The sequence below is a fragment of the Scomber japonicus genome, chromosome 1 (genome assembly GCF_027409825.1).
Source record: "Scomber japonicus isolate fScoJap1 chromosome 1, fScoJap1.pri, whole genome shotgun sequence".
In the NCBI taxonomy this organism is placed as follows: Eukaryota; Metazoa; Chordata; class Actinopteri; order Scombriformes; family Scombridae; genus Scomber; species Scomber japonicus.
The window spans coordinates 16793594-16816393 of NC_070578.1; the positions used below are offsets into that span (position 1 = coordinate 16793594).

General features: G+C 39.3%; 1 protein-coding gene across 1 annotated transcript in view; it reads left to right on the forward strand.

Moving 5' to 3' along the window:
- Positions 1-22800, forward strand: part of ush2a (Usher syndrome 2A (autosomal recessive, mild)) — a 208947-nt gene that overhangs the window by 162729 nt on the left and 23418 nt on the right. Inside the window, exons 68-74 of the mRNA XM_053317023.1 lie at positions 6079-6186; positions 7458-7641; positions 10232-10389; positions 13173-13331; positions 13817-13979; positions 15923-16140; positions 16227-16363. Of these exons, the coding sequence (XP_053172998.1) occupies positions 6079-6186; positions 7458-7641; positions 10232-10389; positions 13173-13331; positions 13817-13979; positions 15923-16140; positions 16227-16363 (1127 nt within the window). The remainder of the gene's footprint in view (positions 1-6078; positions 6187-7457; positions 7642-10231; positions 10390-13172; positions 13332-13816; positions 13980-15922; positions 16141-16226; positions 16364-22800) is intronic.

Below are 22800 nucleotides of genomic sequence, written 5' to 3' on the forward strand. Positions count from 1 at the left end.
CAGTCCTGCAGATTAGCTGCTGCATACAGTCAGTATGTTTAACAGTAAAAATAGGCTGTGGTTATTTACTTTCTCATCTGCACTTTTTCTTTCTCTTTTTTATCAGTAGTAAAATAAATATTATTATGTGTATTTAAACACTCATATTTAAGCAAAAGTGTTCAAATTAAATACTTTAAAAGATTAATGTCTCTTTTAGTACATTTTGTGTTATTTTATTTATCTTATTCAGTCTTTCTTTTACACATTCATCCCCTTTTAGGTATACATACACACACACATAAAGTACTGTACGCACTGACTCAGGCGTTCCTCTTCATTCCGTTGTGGTGTTATTGTAATGAGTAACTGCCACTGAATGTTAGCTGCTTAAACTGTTTAGTGCTACAATTGTGAATAGAAAACCAATAAAAAGTGAAATAGAGACACTGATCCAGTCAGGTGAGAGCAAAATCAAATAAAGAAGTAAGGTCAAGAAAAATTATACAAAGTGTGGGAATGAAAGACGCACAGAATGACACTTTTTAAAAGAGAGTTAAAGAGAAAAAGAGGAAGGAGTTGGACAGATGAAAAGATGGATGGATGTATCGAAGTGTTTTCAATGAAATATGAACAGAAATAATTGCTGTGCTACTCCCTCATCCTTAATGTTTAATACGCCATTATTCATCTTCTCTGCATCTCTCTCAGAGCTCACACACTCACTCACTCACTCAAACCACAGAAACAGGAGAAATGGGCTTTTTTAAGCTACAAAAATGTCAATTTTAGATTGAATCACTCTTGTAAGTTATTTGATGCGTGAAATATCTTTCGCGCAAAAGATCTCTCCTGATGCTGTAATTAGGTGAATCTTGTTTAAGTCTTAAATAACTTAAGTCTGTAAGGTGATGAGTTATCAAAAGTCAGAGGAAATTCACTCACTCTATTACACATTTCAAATTATAAAACACAAAATAGTATTTTCAGTTACTACTTGTTGCTCTCCAATAATAGATATAAAATACAGGGTTCTATACATTGCTTTTACAATCCATGTTATTTCAGACATTAACAACATTTGTGGTTTAAGTCTAGACAAGTCTGGGAAGCAAAGCCGCAATTAACGGTTTCTGCATCTGTAACAGTGCTCACCTGTGAATGGCATGTTGTGACATCTGCCTTAAAAGCAGTGGGAACATTGAGCTTCAATAAGCACTGTATTATTTCTCAGTAACCAAATGAATGTATATTTTAAAAAAGAGGGAAAAATCACACAATCACCTTTATAAAAATCAAGCATCTGCTTTCACCATTCCAAATATAAAAGTATAAAAACTAATTTGTGGCTTTTGCTGTTTACAGTTAATCAATGATTTGCTGTAGGAAAAGCAACAAATAGACTCTTAATAATAGTATTTTAAGCAGTTCGGAAAAGTGACATTTCATAGAAAGAATTAAGCACTACTGTACAAAGACACCCCATGTGAATCGATATTAAGTATTGCTATCATTAGCTCACAATGAATTATTGCCTGCAATTATATAGATTATGGCATTAATCATGTGTTTAATTGGTCCTTTGTAGGCTCATTATTAATTCAGAACAGCAGGGAATAGAGTATGTTCTTTTATTTATTAATGCTTTTCCCCCCATAGTCTGTGCTGTGATTGGTCCATGCTGCAGTATAGGTGTGAAGTATGTAGACATGGGAAAAGGGGCAAAGGAGAAAGACAAGAATTTTTACTTTTCACATATCAATCTTAAATCTGTGCCCCATCAGAAGTGTCAGTTTTATGCAGAAGAAGAGTCTTTCATCCAGCTGCTTAACAACAACTCAACAAACAAAAAAGGTGTTTGAGGATGGGACAAAAGAGCAAGTTTAAGCAGGCGTTCAGTAAAAAAGATGCATTTCGGTGGAATAGCTTGTTAGAAATCATATTCCTGTTTGGGCCCTATGTCTGTCTGTCCTCCTACAGAAAATGTGCAGAGATGTATTTTGAAGAAGACTATGAAGATGAGAGCAAATGAAGCAAATTGGGCTAAATGGAATGTAAGAAAAAGTAAAAGGAGGAAGAGCAGGTGTAAGAAATGGAGAATGAAGTAGAAAAGTAAATAATTAATGGATTATTTTAAACTGTAAGCTAAATGTGTGATAGTGGGAATTTTATTGACAAAATTACTGATTCGTTTCTTTCAGTTCACGCTTTTCCCAGATAATGCTCAAACCAAAAAGGACTTCAGAGGAACACATATGTACAATTCGTTTTATCTGCATGTATCAGTTTGCTTGCTGTGTGTGTGTGTGTGTGTGTGTGTGTGTGTGTGTGTGTGTGTGTGTGTGTGTGTGTGTGTGTGTGTGTGTGTGTGTGTGTGTGTGTGTGTGTGTGTGTGTGTGTGTGTGTGTGTGAGAACCTGATCTCACTGTTCCATCCCAGACAGTCTCTACTTTAGGGAGTCACAGACAGGAAGTCAAACTCTTAATTATTTAGGAGAGGTGTTATCAAAGCTCTCTCTCTCTCTCCTCTCTCCCACTACCCCTCTCTCTTCCTCCCTTTGTCGTTTTCTTTCATTTTCTTGCTTGTTCTTAATGGAACATCCATTTTTTTTCTATTTCTCATGCCATTAAAGCAAATTTGAATTCTGTTCATCTTACATTTCTGCATCTCTGTTACCGTCTCTCCTGTTTTCTGCTTCTTCTCTGTCCCTTATCTTTCAATTTCAGGTTTTTTCCTCAGCAGTCCTTACAATGCTTTCGTCTTATTCTCTTGTCTGTCTTTCCCACTTTCTCTCCATCCTCTCTTTCACTTTATGATTTCTCTTTTGGTATTTAGCCTTTCTCATCCCTCCCTCCAACCACCTCTTTCCATTTTTTTCCTCTCTCTCTCTGTTTCTCTCTATGTGGTGTATCAGGTGACGGCTATGGCATTGTGGCCTGTTCCCATCATCCTATCATATTCTCTAATGCAAACAGGGAATGGCAACCTGTCAATAAAATGTCGTTTTAAATCTGTTATTTTTAGTGCCCTCATGCACGCACACACCCACACCCACACACACACACACACATACACACACACACATAAATAAGAGAAAGAAAGCTACAAATACAGTCTCATACTTATGTCTCTTGTTTATCTCAACTGCGCAATCTCCATCTGTGTAACTTATAATATGTACGTATGCTCCAACTCTTTACTGTGTCTTACTGTCAAAGTTCACCTCTCTTTTTCTCTCCCTGTCTTACACACACACACACATATGCACCTATCTCCGTGGCATCCAGCTCTTGCGATGACAGTTACAGCATTGTCTCTCTCTGTGTTAGTGAGCCGCGGGCTGCTCACATCACAATGCCCTCCAACCGTTTTTCACTTCCTGGTGATCACTGTTAAAATGATTGAAGCTTCCTCTGTCTTTCCATAATCAAGCACATAAGCATGCATGTGTTCGCACACATACATGTGCACGCACACATACATGTGCATACATGTAAGTACACACTGTGTCTCTCTCGCGCACACACACACGCACACACGCACACGCACACACACACACACACACACACACAGACACACATACAATCTCACCATTGTAGACAAGGTGTAATTTCTCCAGCAGACCAACACTGCCCTCTTTAGGACAAGTGCTAAAGGTAACTTCAAACACACCAGAAAACATCAGAAGTGACTGTGTGTGTGTGTGTGTGTTTGTGTGTTTGCTTGCATCTGTGCATGCACATCTTTTGAATGAGAAATATAATTGTACTTTATAATATTTACAATTACATTATATAGAGCAGATAGTTCAATTAGATGATCATAGAATTTGTTGGCCTTGTAGTTGTAGTTTCTGACTTTTGGATGCTCATTTCATGTGAGTGAAAGTGATAAATCAACAATGGTCAGTCTGCTCTTTTAGGTTGTAATTAAAGGCAATAGTTTAAAGCGTTTTGATTGTTTTGCTTATGCACACAGCTCTTATCACATTTTCTCATTTTCAGTAGTTCTGAAGCCACTTCCACATGTCTTCATTGTCTGATAAAAGTGTTAGAAATATTTAAATTCTTCTGTCCAGTTTTCAGTTTTCACTCTTGTAGGGACACTGTCTCTATGCAGAGAGTGGAATGACGGGCTCACTGCTTTATTCAGCGTTGCAACAAATGACATCACTTGCAGTGTAGACATTTACTATGCTAGAGTGCACACACGCATATACACACGCTTAGTTGCACAGTTAAATAGTGTAACAGAGCCTTACGCTTCAACCCGAGTACTTTCGTATGGCTGGCAGATTTCCTTTATTTAACCCAAACACAGGGCAACATTGTGAGAACATTTGCACACATGCAAACACACACACACACACACACACCCATTGATCAGAGGTTGGGTTAAGCGTGGCCGGCTGCGAGGCATGTTAAGCAGGCTAAGCAGTAGAAAGAGACGTGAGGAAACCGTGGTGAAGCAGTACGCTCTACATTGTGTGTGTGTGTGTGTACACACATGCTCTCTGCCATATGTAGTCAACACAGGCTGGGTGCCGACATACATATAGCAGCTGAGACGCCCAGCAGGGTGTCCTTCTCTGTCTCTTAGCCACCAAATATACACAGTGGGAAACAACAGTAGATACTTTTGATAATTAGCTAAATCGTAAAAATGTTTTTGTTTTTATTTTATATATCTTTATTAACTGTAACATCTTTATATTTTTAATTAAATAAAAGGCATGGTGGTACATATAATATATAATTTATTAGTAAAATTAGTGACATTAAATTCTATCCCACATGGGATAGTTTATCCATCTCCTGTCTGTTTGGCCTTAGATACTAAACAAAATTGTTTACCTAACAAGAACTTTCACTTTCATATATATATATATGCAGCTTACTATACAATGTATTTCCTTTTTATTAAAATTTAAAATGTTTTTTATAATAAAACATATGGTTTCAAACATATTCTAAAAAAATATTTTAAAAATATGAGCAAAATTAATTGATTTGTTTTTTTAAATGAAATCATATTTAGCTTATCTAATCAGAAATCTTTAATAGTCTAAAATATTTATTGCTTCCCCCAAAATAGTACAGATAAAGAATTCAAAACACTGTATCATTGCAATGCCAAAGCTTATTGTTGGAGTCATCCTTTGAAGTAAAGTTGTTTTAGTTCATTCATTTTCCCTTGAATTTGATTTGTAAGCTGTTGTATGCAGTCAGCTAAGTGAATGACCATAAAACATGCAGTCAACTCCCTTGACAGCATTACGGATTTGCATCCAGCCATTTATCCTGATCATCCAGCTTACATCAAGAACAAGGCAGTAAATATACCTAAAGGATAAAAGGTTTTAAATGACTAGAAAGTGGTTTTAACTTGAGGACGACTTTGTTCAGGTAAATATAGCATTTTTAAGAACTCATGGAATTAAGATCTCACCACAAAAGCCTCAGTATAACACTAAAAAGTAGATTTCCTGTGGCTGCAGTTAAAGAACCACTCAGTTGTATGTGATTTCTTTTAGACTGCATAGCGGGTGCCTATAAATAAATCATGTCTGGACGCTGTAGCCTAAACGCATACCGAGGTATCATAATTATCATAGATCAAAAGCTGATGACATTACAGCGTTGGACCCGTCCTATCCCATGTCAGTTCCGCGGCTGCCCATCTTTACGTTGTTTCATTATTGAGTTATGGCATGCATAATTTAACACCGACAGATATGGATCCATCCGTAGAGAGAGTGTGGAAAGAACAGAGGGAGGGAAAATGAAAAAGATAGAGAGAGAGAAAATGGTCAGAAATGGAGTTAGTGATACAGGTTGAGAAGCTTCTCTCTTTCTGTCTCTCTATTACTTTTCCCTTTTTGTCTTTTCTTTCGCTTCATCCCCCCTATACTGTATATCCTTCTGTCCCCCCAATTTCGAAAAACCTAACTCATCAGTATAGTTTATTGTAATGGAAATAAAAAAGAACTGCAATAGGAAGTATGTATGCTATTGTGCATATGTGATTATATGTCTATGATTCATCCTTTGTGCTCTCTCTGTAATAATATTCATACATTTGTGTGTCTGTGTGCTACAGGTTTGCAGCCGTACACAGACTACACTTTCTTGCTCGTGGCCTGTACAGCTATTGGATGTGGAGCAAGCTTGCCTTCCTCAGGACGCACTCTGGAAGCCATCCCTGCTGGTACACACACACATACACACACACACGCATACAGACATGCAGACACACACACACGCATACAGACATGCAGACATGCTAACTAATGATGTGATCAAACTGATTCTGTAGGTTAAAAATGTTTTTTTTTAATAGACAAATCTGTCCCATTATGTTGTTAATATACAATTTTTATATATTATACTTATTTTTTAATTTGTTTGCTAGTTTTAATTAGATCTTAAATACTGTAATTTCAATAAATACTAAAATTCAACAGTATCTTCGGTGTTTACTATGAGCTTTGTCTCTGTCTTCTTTACTAATTTTGTCTTTCAGATTTCTTTCTCCTTTTCTCTCATTTCTTCTTGTTTCTTCTCTTTCCTCCTCCCACTGCTCTCCTTTTTTGAATCCTCCCCCTCTCTTTTCTTTGGTCTCACTGTACTACATGTATCTCGCTCACCTTTCTCTTGCTCTCTTCTCCCTCACTGTTGGCTGCAGTTGAACAAAGTCTTATTTTGTTGCCTGGTTAAATTGGCTTCTGAACTTAATTTAGGATAGTTTCTCCTCTCTTCATCTCTTAATTTCTATATCTCATCCCTCCTCCTCCTCTCTACCACCTCTCTTCCTTTCCCCATTTAATCTACTCTGTCCTTCTGCTCTCTTCCTGTCTTGGGTTTTTCTTCCTCCTCCTCCCTCTTAAAGTTATTGCACATTTATATACCCTATTTTTGTGTAATGTTCCAATATTTCTGCTATTTCTTTTCCATTTCAATATCTCATTCTTTCCCTTAATGTGTACCTTTGCTCTCCCCTCTGCTTTCCTCACTATTCCATCTATTGTCTTTCTTTATGTTTGCTTTATCTCTTTATTTATTTCTTTTATATGAGCCTCCCTTTTCTTGTTGTTAAGCCCCTCCTCTGTACTCCTCCCCACCCTTATCCTTGTCTTAATGTCAACCACGATGCCACCAGATAATTTGATAGCATCTTAAATACACTTACTTACTTATGTAGATATTAACCTGCAAAAGGCTTGGGTTTGTATTATCAGCAAAATAATGATTTTTCAATTTAAAGTTAATTAAACTCTCCTCCTGCACACATTTGAGTTGAGTCTAAGACCATTTATGTACCTTTTTAAATTCAAAATAATTTTCATCAGTGAAATAAAAAGAAGAGCTACTGAGTTAGAATTAACTGCGATAGCCACCTCTTAAAAGAGAGTGTCCAAAAAGCTAAAAGACGAAATTACCAAATGTGGAAACTCACGTCCTTCTCCTCTTCTTCCCCAGGTGTGTGGTCAAGGCCGAGACACCTGATAATAAACACATCTGCAGTGGAGCTGTATTGGGATCAGCCATCCCAGCCTAATGGACACATCTCCCAGTACAGGCTGAAGAGAGACGGTCACACTATTTTTACCGGAGACCATCGTGACCAGAATTACACCGATACTGGACTCCTGCCAAACCACAGGTAGAGAACATGCACTCAGACACGTACACACACAAACGAATACATGCGCAAGTGTGTGCATATATGTAGAAGTCACACATACATAAACACACTTCACTTGTAGCTTCATAATTAATCATCCCTTTAATTCCACATTTTTCCCATTCAAGTGTACGTGTGTTTGTGTGTGTATTTGTGTGTGTGTGTTTGTGTGTGTGTGTGTTTATATTGGGGTCACCCTGTTTTAAAAGCTCTCCTATCATCCCATCCATGTCTCTCTCTCAGGACTGCACGCTGTATATGTCTGTTTGTGTCATTTAATGAGCAAATATTTGACATTCCAATGACAGACGCAAACATTACCGCACACACATGCACACACATTAAAATCACAAATCAGATCTGGCTTTTTGCTTACAGACAGCAGTGGAGCGTAGAATTTATTTATCTGTTTATTTTCATTTAACCTTTATTAATCCGTGTCTTTTTTTCCAAGATGGATTTTCTGTTTTAATTATAGGGTGTAAAATGATACCCTCTCTCCTCCCCAATCTGTCTGTCTCCCCTGTCTCCTTCTCTCTCTCCTCTGCTTTCTTTCTCCCGAGACCATTTCTCTTTACCCCAAATAGAATTCTTAGGATAACAACCTGCAGTACTCCAATCTGCTCTCTTTGCGTGTGAAAGAGAAAGAGAAAGGAACGACTGAAGAAGATAGGACTGTATGTGTGTGTGACGTTTAATTTTCCCTAATTCCACATAGTCTGCCAGAAGGCATTCCCGTCCCGACCCTTCGCTTCTCATCACTTGTCCCGCTTCCTATTCACTTCTTCTCCTCTCCCTCTCTCTCTCTCCCTCCCTCCTCCCCTCCCATCCTTCCCCTCTTACCTCATTCCCTTCCTCCTTCTTTTCCCAATTTAGCCCTGCGCCAAGAATTACACAGGGAGCACCGGCCCCATTATCTAAGCAGACTTGTGTGTATTTTTGCCCCTCGTGTGTGAGTGTGTCCCCACACATGACTTTCTGTGTGTGCATGTGTCTGTGCGTGAGTTTGCTCAAAGTGGCCATTGATTATTTATGACAATGTTGATTAGCTGTCACTTTGCTTCGGCAGCCCAGGAAGTGTATAAGATGACGAGAGAATTAACCTATTCCCTCTGGCTGGACCTGCAGGACACACACACGCACACACATACACACACACACACACAACCACAGCCAAACAGATGCAAATGCCCCACTCACCGATTACCAACCATACCCCCACCATTTTACTTTTGATATCCCAAGGCAGTGTTTACATTTAAGTAAATATCTCCTAGTGATGAAGTGTTTAAATTTATTCTCCCACTGAAACCTTATGCCATGATAAAATTCTTCCTCTCCATCACACTCGGTCTCTGCTTCTCTCTCTCTCTCTTCCTCTCTTCACTTGTATTTTTCTTGTCTCACTCTCTTTCTGTCTCTTCTTGACATAGGTGGTATGTCTAGAAAGGTGTGTTTATTTATGTTTTTATCTGTCAATGTGTGTGTGTGTGTCTATGAGAGTAACATATGAGTAGTTTTAATACCCTTTCCTGACTGTGTTCTAACCCACTACAGGGGTGCTAATGGCCTCCTGTTTAAAACAGTCTGCCCAGGAACAATAACCCAACACCAGCGCCTATTAATGCATGTGTGCCCGAGTTTATAGCAAATTAAAGGCTTTTAATGTTAAATGGTGGCCCACTTACACAGCTAATGTAGGCTTTAGCACCAGCCAGCCACACGCTCTTAAAAGGGAAATCTGTCTTATGATGTCATGGGCAGGAAAGATAGAGAGTGTGTGACGAGAGGGGTAGCGAGACAGATGAAAGAGAGATTGAGAGATAGAGAGAGAGAGAGATAGACAGGTATATAATGGAGAGGGAGGAAAAAGGAAGAAATCAACCTAGTGTATGAGTTTACACACACACACACACACTCAGAAGTTGTTGCAATAATTAGTTGCAAGATTTTATGATTTCTATGTGTCTTTCCAGAGGTGATTAAAGAAGGATAACCTTTACACTTTCTTCTATCAACCAATCAATCAATCACAACTCAAAAGCTTATAATTCAAAGACAAAACATCATGGAACATTGGATCGATTCACATCTACAACCTGTTAACTTTAGTAAGATGACCACACCAGTGCTGCTTACTTGCTTGCTTGTTTGCTGTGGTGCGATAATCAATGTGAAAGCACTTTACCATTCAGACCTGATGCTGTGCTGCTAAATGGTGCTAGGTGGAAGAGTAGAGGAATATATTTCAGTTACCGTTGTGCTATGGCAATATCATACACATGCTGGTGGAAAATGCAAAGAAATTGAAATGTATTTAGGATATACAGTATTAATAGAGATGTTCCTGTCCCGAACCAGACCATGAACCTGACACATACACCTGTACACAGTGACACAGTATACTTTTTTGTGAAACTGCCCCTGTAACCTTGTCTTTCTCTGTTTTCTTTCCTTCCTCCTTGATCCCTCATGCATTATTCTCATTTTCACTGCCTTGTCTTTCTCTCTGCTCTGTTATCTCTTTACTGCTTTGTCCACACCCCTGTTTACGCTTCCACCTTTAAAGGTATGTGTACGAGCTGGAGGCCAGTACAGAGGGTGGAGTTGGTTTGAGTGACAAATACGTTATAAAAACACCAGTTTCGTGCCCCACCGGGATCCCAGCTCCCCACAATGTGACTGTTTCAGGCCCCCATTCCATCTTTCTTGCCTGGACCCCTCCTGGTGAGTAACAGTTTGAATGGATGGATGGATGGATGGATGAGTGGATGGGTAGGTGAAAGATTAGACATTTTGGTTTGGTGTTTTGATATAACAAACTTGTGTTTGTTAATGATGATTTTTCTACTGTGAACTTTGGTTTATTTTTTAGTATAGTTTTTAGTACATGATTACGTGTATCTCAACATTCCCTACAGGGATAATTTTAAAAGCTTTTTCACAACATACATTACAGACTACATTTACAATGTTGAAATGATTAAAACTGATGGCTCTTTAGGATTTAAATTAGAGACTCCTGCGTGGATATTATTCAAAGAAAACATTTCCAGAAATCAACGTTGCTCACACTTCACCTCTATTGGTGTTAAAATCTCTGTGGTTATTAACCAATCAGACCTACGATCTACTCCTTGAACAACTGCACATGATTTTGCTGTGGAATTGTGAGTTACTGTGCCACCACTAAATTGTTCATTGTTCACCAGATCAATGTCACTCTCAGAGTGGCCTCAGTTCAATGTTTATGAGTAATTCCGATTTGTTTTCAGAAGAGAAAACTACATCTGCACTTAACCCTCTAACACAGACATCAACCAGCATGTACTTTTGACAGTGCAGCAGGAGCTATTTAAAAATAAACCCACAGAAAGAAAATGATTAATTCTCATTGTCCCTGGAATTGATTGCATTAGCAAATCTTAATCTTCTCAAATCTACTATACACACAACACAAAGACATTAGCGGTCAAATACATTGGATTTAGATCTACAAGGTAAAAAAATATATACACACCAAATTAAACTGACCACAGAGAAGTTTTTCCTCCATGTGAATCTCTTCCTCTTCAGATGTAAAGAGGCAGTATGAGAGGGGTCAGACTGAAACAAAAGCCCTGAGTAGTTTTCCTTTCACCTTCTGGCCTCTTAGGACCTGGAGACACACACACACACAGGCATATATGAGTATACACTCAGGGCTGAGTTTCATGCTTCAGGGCTGAGTTTCATGCTTATGGGGCAGTGATTGTCTGCCCTAACCCATCTATCATTGACTATTACTCTCTCATTAGGCTGATTTCCTATCTCAGAAACCACTTATAGGTCCAACTAGCAAAGACACTTCACTTTGTTGCATATGTGGGTGTGTGTGTCTTTTTGTTTCTGTATATTTGTGTCTGTGTTTATGTATGCGTCTTTATACATGTGTATTTGTGTGTGTGCTTGTGTGAGTCTTTGTGTGCATGTGTGTATAAGTGTGTGCACATCATTGTGGGGATATTTCCATAGGCAGGTCTATTCTATCGTCATTACTGGTTGATTTTAAAGGTGAGGAAATATCGTCTGGGTTCTCACGCTTGGTTAACTCCCTGAGCCCAGAGTCTGGAGTGTTTTCGACTGGTGTGTGTATGTGTGTGTGTGTATGCCTGAGTCTGACAGTGTGTGTGTGTACATGCACATGTATTTGTGTCTTCATATGCATACATTGACTGCCAAAGCACTGCTATTAAAAAGACATTTAGTCTAGGATCAATTCCTCCGTCATGATGTGTGTGTGTGTGTGTGTGTGTGTGTGTGTGTGTGTGTGTGTAGGGGAAGGCTTTGTATGTGTGCATGAGTTACTTGTATGTACCTGTACATGTGTGCATTTATGACTGTGTATGTGGATATCATATGTGTGAAATAGAAGATGGAGAGGGAGCTGATTAGTTGTAAATAATACAACTTAAATATAGCGGCAATTAAACCTCTATGAATGAGCAACATAGCAATCAAAGGGAAATGCATTATGACCCCTGTGTGTGTGCTCAGACATAAATATCACTCACTGTGTGTGTGGGTGTGTCTCTGTGTGTGTGAAAGTGTGCAGCCAAAGTGTGCCCATATTAAAAGCTTCATGTGCTGAAGTCAGAAGTGTGTGTATGTGTTTGTGTGTAGGTGTGCATATGTGAGTTGGGGGGTGAATAATTGAAGCCGTTCATTTCTCTGGTAATCAGTTCGTTCTCAAGATATCCAGAGTTCATGAATGTTGAATAACCCATCACAATACAGTTGACCTGAATTATGGAAAAACCTCCGGTGAGAATATTAACAAAGTCTATGTGCGTGTGTGTATCTGTGCAGGTGTTTCTGTATACATCTGTGTGTTGTGTGCTTGTGTCTGTATTTGAGACCACAATGTCAGGATTGTGAGGGCAAAATCTGTCCATTTTTAGACAAAAATATAAACAGATATGTACTGTGGATTTACATCTTATATTTAAAAAAAAAAAGAATACAACCCTCAAATGATCAAATAAAGTCTCACTTGTCCAAATAGTTGTTCTATGTAAATACATTTGCAAATTGGACTGTAAATATCAAATTAAATTCAGTGGAGATACTGTATGATCCAATTTACCTTACCAAGCACACTGCCTGTTGTATTCAAGCTGAATGTCCTTTTTTGCGCTTTGAACAGGCAATGACCTTTTACATGAAAGCCTCAAGAGGTAAATGTGGGTCATTCAAGTGTGCGCTATCAATGATTTGATGACAGTACTGTATTACCCTTCCTGTAAACACTGCTGAGTGTCATGCATATGACTGCTCAGATGAATGTTCCCTAACAGTCAAGCTGCTATTGTTATCTCACAGTTGATGTCTGTAGCTTTCATGGTCCGCTTGGTATATCTTTCTGGCTTGAATTATAAATATACTCCAACTAACAGCAATACTATAGTACAGTAAAGTTATACAGCAAGTAAAGGTAATCATATCTTATGTGTCATTTTCCTTTTCCACAGCTAAGTTCATCAGGAGGCAGCCTATAAACTACAACATCCTGTTAAATCCAGGAAGTGACTTTGCCATAATGCGTCAGGCAGGGCAAAGCTTGCACCTCTCTGTTACAGGTCTAGAGTCTTTCACCACCTACTACATCAGAGTGCAAGCCTGTCAGATTGGTAAGTATTTATAAAATACAGTGTTGTGTAGGTTTCACTTCATAACAAGCACATTGTCCTCTGTGAAACTTGCATTTACTCAGTGAATAGGCCAGTTTGATTCAAACCTTGAGGGTAGTTTAAGTGGCTTGATTTACTCTGTCTGCACTAAACATGCCCAAACTATTTTGAATGCTGAAGATGCTTCAGACACCTTGTTTCGTGTTCATGTGATGTGAGTGGTGAGAAGACCTGTCATCTGTTAATATCTAAAAAAACATCATGATCCCGCTCAGTGTGTCCATTCCTTTAAGAGAAAGCACAAGCCATCTCAGTGATATGTTTGCTTCCTTGCTGAATAAAAGCAAATGTACAATCTGGGCATGGCGTCCCATATATATCGTTAATCTGATTTGTTCCATTAATGTAAAATAAATAATGCAATAAATAAGTGTTCCTATAAATGTCTGTTTTGAGACAAATTCCTCCTGTTGTGTCCCTTGCAGATGGGTGTGGAGTAGGAAGGGGTGTGTATGCTCTGACTTTAGAGACTACCCCACAAGGTCTGCTGCCACCCATAGTAAAAGCAGCTGGTGCCAGTGTCCTGGAGATCCACTGGTCACCCCCCCAAAAACCTAATGGTCTCATCACCTCCTACCATATATACAGGTAATGTACATACTCAAAAACACAAATATACTGTTTTCATACGCATGTGAAAAATTACATGTGAAAAATTACACAAAAACAAAAGAAACCAGCATTGTTATTATGTAATTGTCTTTGATGTCATGCTGACCTGCTCCCTTAAACCTTATGTCAGGTCTGGCAAAACATAAACAATATAACAATGCTGTATAATAACAATTTAGTCTCTTCTTTTGGGTCAGTCATTTGTGCTGGATTTCTCAGGAATATTACAGTAACATGAGGAACAAGACAACTATAACCACAGGATGAATTGATGGATTTATCACTCAAATTGTACAAAATCCACCGTCAGTAGATTTCATCAGAAATTTGGATTCACTGTATAAGACTACAAGTAAACTCATCAAGTCCACTTAAACTTTATCAGTGTTCTTATAGCTTGAACTAAAGAATGAACATACAAAGCAGACACTGCAATTCTCATTTCCTGATACATACCAGTGAGTTCATGCACTCACGTTACCTCCTTAGTTTATTACTAATGAACCAGAAGTAACTCATACATCATACAACAGAAGTTTTGGTGATGCGTCTTCTGGTAAATGTCTACTCACTCATCTTCTGTGTGTGTGTGTGTGTGTGTGTGTGTGTGTGTGTGTGTGTGTGTGTGTGAGTGTGAGTGCATTTGCACGTATGTGTATTAATGCATGCTGAAGGTCGTGGTCTGCTTGTTGACCAAAGAGTGTGTGATCTGTATGCAGGGTCAGACCAGACTAAGCCCTTTAAGTCCTCAGGAAACACAAATTAGCATAGCAGTACACACACACACACACACACACACACACACACACACACACACACAGACACACCTGGCATGATTAGACTGAGGCAGACAGGGACTTAGATAAAATAGGAAAATCTCTCTTTTTCTCCCTCACACACACACCAGAAACCCTCCGTAATCACAGACATAGGAGCTTACCAAGACATCAGGGTACTTGCATCAGCCACTGACTTACACATGATGTTAAAAACGTGTTACATCTTTTATGTAGAGGAGGAGGTGTGACAACATATTTGACTTCTAGATTGATGTCACCTATGTTATTCCTCAAGTATTTTAAGTATCCTTTTTAAAGTTTTCATCATGATAAACGTTTGTTTGTAGGTAATAGAACCTATAGACCTCTTTTCTTCTGTTCAGAAATGTTTTTGTTGTTTTTTAAATAACAATCTCTGTCAACAGTTTTAGTTGTAGTCTAACCATCCGCTGAGTTGGCTATGAAGTTTACTGATGGTTCCCCCCCTTACTTAAATTTAAATTCTGAGGGATTTTGACCTGAGGTAACTTTACCTATCATTTATACCTTAAAGGGCTTTTATTTCCATTCAGATCATATTCACTCAGACACACTCATCAACCTTTTTTTATTGTCCCAAGAATCTGTAAGGAAGGAAGACATGCTTTTAAGTTTGATGCACCATCAGACTGGAATAATTTGTGCAACACATTTAGATCGATTACAACTTTCCAGAACTTCAAGACTTCTTATGTATGTTTAATATTTTAGTTTTTTTATTGTATTAACCCTATTATATCTCTTGTTCATTTTTTCTACAGTTCATGTATATTTACTGTCATTATTGATGTTATTATGTTGAATGTTTTATGTTGTTGTACTGTTTAATTTAGTATCATTATTATTACGTATGTTATATTTAAATGTTGTTAACTTCCATGTTTCCATGTTTCCATGTTCCATGTAAAATAAATTCACTAAATGTGCTTATTTCCAAAGCACTAAAGTAGACAAAAACACACTGAAATGCATTAAGATAATACACCTGACTATACCTTTTTTCTTTGTTTTGAGCAAAGTGCAAGAATATTTTTAACATATTGTAATTACACAAAAAGTAAAAAGTATAAACTTGAGTGTACCTTTTTTTTTTTTTTTAAGGCGTCCACAAGGAGCACAGGAGGAGCTTTTGGTTTTCATCTGGTCTGGTGGGCCACTTGAGTTTTTTGATGCAAGCCCCGCTTTGCAACCCTTCAGCTTCTTCCAGTACAAGGTTCGCGCCCACAACTCCAAAGGCTCAGTTCTGAGTGATTGGGCTTCAGCCCAGACCCTACAGGCAGAACCACAAGATATGTCTCCTCCCACTGTCACACCCACTGGTGAGTTTACAGAGTCACATGAAAATTGGTATGATTAAATTATTCTTGTATTGAGTCACTGTAGCAGTGACACATGCTGTCCACAGGTGCATACTCAGTCCATCTGAAATGGAGTAGACCAAGACACCCCAACGGTCTCATTTCCCATTATAAACTGGTTTACAAGAAGCACCAACAGGACCCGACGCTCAACTCAACTGCTCTCACTGCTCTCACTTTGGAGGTAAACACACACACACACACACACACACACACACACACACACACAGTGATTGCTGGATAATGGGAGCATGCATGCATTTACCTGCAAGAACAGTCTCCTCCTTGATCACATGTTGGCTTCTGCTGCTATTCATTGTATCTGGCATCCGGTGAGCAGCACACAGACCTAAAGGTTCACGCATACAAAAAAATTGTGAATACCAACGTAAACATGAGCAAACCCCCCTGTAATTGCCCATGTAAATTCCCAAAGATTAAAAAATCAATAAAAAAATGTATAGTTGATATATATAATATACTGTGTGTGTGTGTGTGTGTGTGTGTGTGTGTGTGTGTGTGTGTGTGTGTGTGTGTGTGTGTGTGTGTGTGTGTTTCATTGTCCATTGCGGTGCATGTGAAGAAATTTAGACTCTACCTGTGGTGCTGGTACCATCTGTTTGCCAGCAAGGGGGCCAGAAGACACACATACATACACACATACACACACACTGGCCCATGGCCTGCTATTCTCCAGGGCCCTTCCCACAATTCTTTGCCACGCTTAACTATAAGCTCCCTGAGTCCGAACACACACATACAACGCCCCCACACATGAACACATACTCAAACCTACTGCCGACGGGTAGTAGCAGCTTCGGGTTGGTCCACCCCAAAGCTGCAATGGGATGATCACCAAAAGTAGTTAGAATCCTGTCTGCACACCACCACACACCTGTATCTGTTTGTGTGTATGTCTGTGCACATATGTATGGATTAGTATCTGAAACTCAGTCTTAGATGCCCGTTATCCATTTTTTGTTTTGTTTTAGAATTTTTCTATGCATGACAGAAAACAAAAAAGGAGAGCGAGAAAGAAAAAGAAACATGATCAAGAAAATGGGGAACTAGTGATTTAATAGATGACATAGGGGGAAAAAATCAGCAAACGACAGTGGGAGAGGTTGATTGAACGAAGAACAGTTATGGATTAATAGGATTATTAGGAAAAAAGGAAAGAGTCCAAGAGTGAGTGAGACTTAAACAGAAAATGGAGGGGGCAGAAAAAAACAAGCGAAGAAACAAGAGGGTGTGACAGAGTGATAGATAGGAGAAGGAGGGAGAGTGAAAGGGGGAGAAGAGCAAGAAGTATAGATCTATATTCTGTCCATACGAGTGGCCTCTTCTCCCTCTGACCTTTGGCTTGTCACTCATAATTAATACAAGATGTAAATGGAGACCTTTCACCTTCTCATTGATATGGAGCACTCTGTGTTTGTGTGTGTGTGTGTGTGTGCATGTGTGTGTTCTTGTGTGTGTGAGAAGCTCATTGACATGGCATAGACTTATTTTGGTGGCGGTCATTTGTCACGCAGTTGCCTTCACCACATGCGCTCCGCTGTTTAGGAACACACAAAGGAAAGTGTGAATGAGAAACAAAGTTCCAGGCAAACTAGTAAAAAAACAATGTTTATAAGAAATGTGTTACATTTCTGTCTTGATTTTGTTCTGGTAAATGTGTGTTTAGTAAGTACGGCTAAAAATGTTGCTTGATATTGATGTTTTCAGCAGTTTTAACAAACACAAGATCATCATGATAAACAACAAAGCAAAGATGTTTGACATAGAAAACAGATCACAGAGATCAAAAGTTGAAAAGATGACACCATAGATGTAGGTGGATAATGTGGATAAAGACAAAACAGTAGACATATATGTGCACTGCTGCACAGGTAAATATTTATGAGAACTTTTAAACTATTAAAATTACAAAGTCTTCAAGTTTTAGTAGCAAGTTCTATGGTCAGAAGTGACGTCAGGACGTGTCTTCACTTTTTTATCATTACTAGGTACTTTTGTTTTTCGTTATGTTCATTAAAATTACTTTTAATTTCTTTTCTGATCAAAATGTCTTAATTTGTGGATCTATTTTGTGTGTGTGTCCATTTGGTATGTGTGTATTTGTGTGTGTATTGATCTCAGGCTGGGTTGGGAACCCTGCTCTGTGCCAGCTTGGCTGATTAATGGGGTCGTCATGGCAATCGGACGGAATGAGGGTACGAAGCACAGGCGGCCTGCCTCACTAGACCCCTACGCGCCGCCTGGCACACACACACAGTCTCACGCACACACAAATTTACTCTATATGCCTTACACCTTTCTGACAGACATGTTAGTCACTCACAACCCTGTCAGTTTGCCTTTCTTGCAATGTGGTTCTTCTACTTCTTTTCTCTTTTCCTCCATTATTTTTTGTCCTTTTCTTTCTTCCTCTGCTCTGTTTGAAGTCTGTGAAGGAATAATGAATATCTGTTCTGTGGTTTTCACACCACAGAAAAAAGTGTTATTAACCACTCAGCCAAAATTGAATAATAAAAAAAAATTGATGTATGTACAATTAGGTTTCAAGATTGTGGAAAAATAAGCAGTATTCTGAGCTCTGAAACACTGGGGGGCGAGGGGGGGCGGCTGAAGGCAATGAAACCATGCCCCAACTGAACAGTCTCTAAACCTCTGAATTTAACATGCTCGAGTCAAAATCCCTTAAAAGATAAACAATTTAAAATAGGCCTTGTTTATAGGTGTAAAACAAGCAACATGGATGATACTTCAAAAATCAAGTAACACTAGGGGCCATTGTTTACTTCGGCACCTATTTTGTAGGTAAATTGGACTTATTCACTAGAAATGCAACTTAAATGACGAGTTAAAAAGCAATCCATCACAAATCATTGTTATGTTCAATTATTGTTTTTTTCAATGAAGTTACGTGGCAATATTACTCACTCCTTTGCTGAAAAGCACTGGCGAGGGGTTGGATGAAGCACCCGCTGGAGTACTCCTGTAGAGATGGTGGAGGCACCGGAGCAACGTCTGCAATGCTAATGGATAACTAACTGGACAGAGTGCAGCCAGCCACACAGGCATAGCTCCAGCAGCAGTGCTGCACAAGTAGTGGGACATGGATCTATCTTCTGGGTGGACCAGAGCTTAAACAACGACGCTATCTGTCAAAAGACATTTCAGCTGGGTTTGAAATAACACCTGAGCACTACCGTTGACTGAAAATGGCCCCATTCACCAGTAACCACTAACACTTTGATACCAGTGGCTATCAACCCTGCTCTGCCAGCCAGGTGAAAGCATAACCAAACAAGGGAAGAGAGGAGGGCTAAGGGGCTAAGCTAAGGCTCCTCATCAGTTATCCCTACTCAGCATTTTCCTCGCCAATATACTGTGTCTGGTGAACAACATGGATGAACTGTGACTGCAGATCACCACTCATAAAAAGGATTATAGGCTACCTAGTCATGATTTTTACGGAAATATGGCTTAACAGCAGCGTCCCAGATAGCGTCATTGGGCTACTGGGGTTCTACATCCTCACCTAGAATAGAAACCTAGAATATCTCATAGTTAACTGTAGACCTTTCTATCTGTCCAGAGAGTCTGTTATGACTGGAGCATATAAATCAGAGGGCTAATGCTTAACTTGCAGTCAGACAACACACCCAGCTCACACTAAGGCAGTTCTAGTTTTTGTGATAGTTGAGGGGTCATGCCAATCACCCCTCTCCATCACTGAGCCACCATTTCAAACCTACCCAAAAATTCCTGAACACAGTAACATGTATAATGTGTTTCAAAAGGAATCTGGGCACAGGCTTTGGCAAGTAAAATCCCACCTTGTTGATGCCCCTTCTCCTCACCTCATAGCTACCCATGACCCTCTTCTCTCATCCAACTCTCACTTTCTTTCTTTTCCATACTCACAGCCTTCACAACCCTGCAACCCTCCCATCTGTTTCTGCCTGTTTTCCCCTCCATCTCAATCTCTGCTGCCATTTTCCCCTAATTTCTCTCCCTACATCTCTTTCCTCCCTACCTGTGTATCTTAATTTCCTCAGATATTCTTGTCCATCTTGTGTCACCATTTTTATCACCTTCCTATGTCTTTTCCATCTTTTTCTTTTCCCTACACCTCCCCAGTTTCCCCAATCTTTTCCCTTCTTTCCTTCCTTTCTCTCTTCTAGCCACTCCTCCCTCTTAAACCTGCATCTTTCACTGATGTCTTCTCCCTTCAATCCTTTAATTCTACTACCTTATTCTTTCTCCTTCTTACTCTTCTGTCCTTTCCTCCCTCCCTTGGCTCTTCCAGATGTTACGCGGTGGCCCTTGGGATCACTGGTGGAGGGAGACCATGTGCATACATATGTGTACTTGTGTGTGCTCGTGTGTTAGGTACTCTTTGTGGATACATATGTCTGAATATGGTTGCACGTGTGCATGTATAACATATTTTTGTTTGTGTGTGTATGTGCGTCTGTGTGCGCGTGCTTGCATGTGTGCTGTATTAATACATCCCATTGATCAGAGCAGGACCCCTGACAGTCATCATCCCTGAGAACCATCTGGCCGACGCCTGACGCTCCCTCACCCAAACACAAGCTGACACCCTATTAATCTGCTACCGCCATGCATACATACATGTGTGTGTGTGTGTGCGTGTGTGTTTCTGTGTGTGTCAATGAATGAATCAGTGAAAGCGTGTGGAAGATTGTGTAATGTGTACGTAAGACTTTTTGTGTGTCTACGTGTATGCATGTGTGTGAACGTGTGCGTATGTGTGAGTTCCAAATCCAAACCACGCACACACATACGAACGTGTACATGCACCACTTCGCCATCCGCCAACAACAGCCGGCGCTGAAGGGAGCTGAAGGGTGCTTGGAAATTAAGGTTATTACACAAATTGAGCCATATGGTCTAAATATTTCAGAGCTGAAATTTACTAGGCAATAAAAATGGCCCCTACCTCGGTAATGGTGTAAATTACAGCTTAACCACCAGCGCTAATGATGTCCTTCTGTATGCCCCGTAACCAACCGTACATGAAGGACACATTGTTTAAAAAATATCCCAGGAAAAGCGAGAGAGGGAGAGAGAAAAGAAAAGACAAGAAAGAATAGGGATAGAGGAGGGGGGGGGGGGCGTGTAGTGAACAAGGGGTAAGAAGGAAATGAAAGAGGTGAGGGAAGAGGAGAGTTAGGAAAGAAAAGAGAGAGAGATTGATATAAGGAGTGGAGAGAGAGAGAGAGACAGAGCTAGCAGCATGTTTACAATCTGTTAGTTTACCATTAAGAGCCTGTCAGAGAGTGCAGGGGACAGCAAGGGCCAGCCGGTGAACTGTGTCTCAAAGCCAACATGAGGTTTCAGAAAGCATGTGTGTCATTTTCACAGTCAGAATGTGTGCATTTAGGCATGCGCAGTTGCAAGGCATATAAGTATGGACATGTTATCAGAATACGTGATATGTACATAGGCACAAATGGTCTGCAGGTGTGTTGAGTGATTAGATAGGAACAACCAAGTAATAGTGTTAAACACATGGTACTATGAATACAAATGCATAATTTGGGAATACTTAATACACGTTTGGAACACGTTATGGTTTGAATATGCTCAGTAAGGACATGTTCACATAAAATACAGTGTTCGCCTGCTCTTGAGGCAATGTGAGAATCACCGAAAGGAAAGAGAAGAGCTCAGCAGGCATGTTTTCTGGTTTACACACAAGTGAGCTAATCTGAAGTACAAAGGGACATCACAATGTTGAAAATGAAAGTTAGCTCTGCTTTTACTTGATGAAGTGAGCAGCAAATCAATCCCATTCCAAGTATTTGATTACTCACAAGGGAAAACTTCCTGCCAAGTGCAGGTCAATGTCTGAACAATTCTACGCTTGCCACACTACATCACTTAAAGAAAAGGTGCAATTCAACATTTTGGTAAATATGCATATTCACTTTCTTGCTGAGAGTTCTATGAAAAGATTGAAACCATTGTCAACCTGTATGGAGATAAGAAACTACAGCCTGTTAGTTTAGCATCAAATCTGGAAGCAGGTTGAAACAACTAGCCTGACTCTTTTGAAAAGAAACAAAACGCACCGACTATCACTTCTGTAGCTTATTGATTAACATGTCATATCTTTTTTGTTTAATCTCTATAAAAACTGAAGTGTAAAAATTTCACATTGTAGTTTTATCGTGACTGTTTCTTTGCCAGACGCAGTGACTTCCTGGAATCTCTGCTAACGTCACAGTCACGATTAGAGTCTCAGCAAGACATCAAACGTGTATTTCACTAAATCATACTATTCCTTTTGGATGTATCTCCAATACAGGTCACAGGAAGAACACAACAAACTGATAAGCATACTAGTAATTAGTGAAAGACTGATGCTAGGTGTACTAGGTGTACCAATACCTTCAAAAATATAGAAAAACAGAGTAAAATGTGTCCCCTGAAAAATGTTGTTGTGTTGGACTTGCATCGTCTCTGTACTATTTGCTTGTGTTTTCAGTATATCCAGCAGATCTCTGTATTTCACATGTGTTATCAATGTCCATGTTTTGTTAAGTTGTAGTCCTTTAAAGTCTCTCAGCCATTACAGTTTTC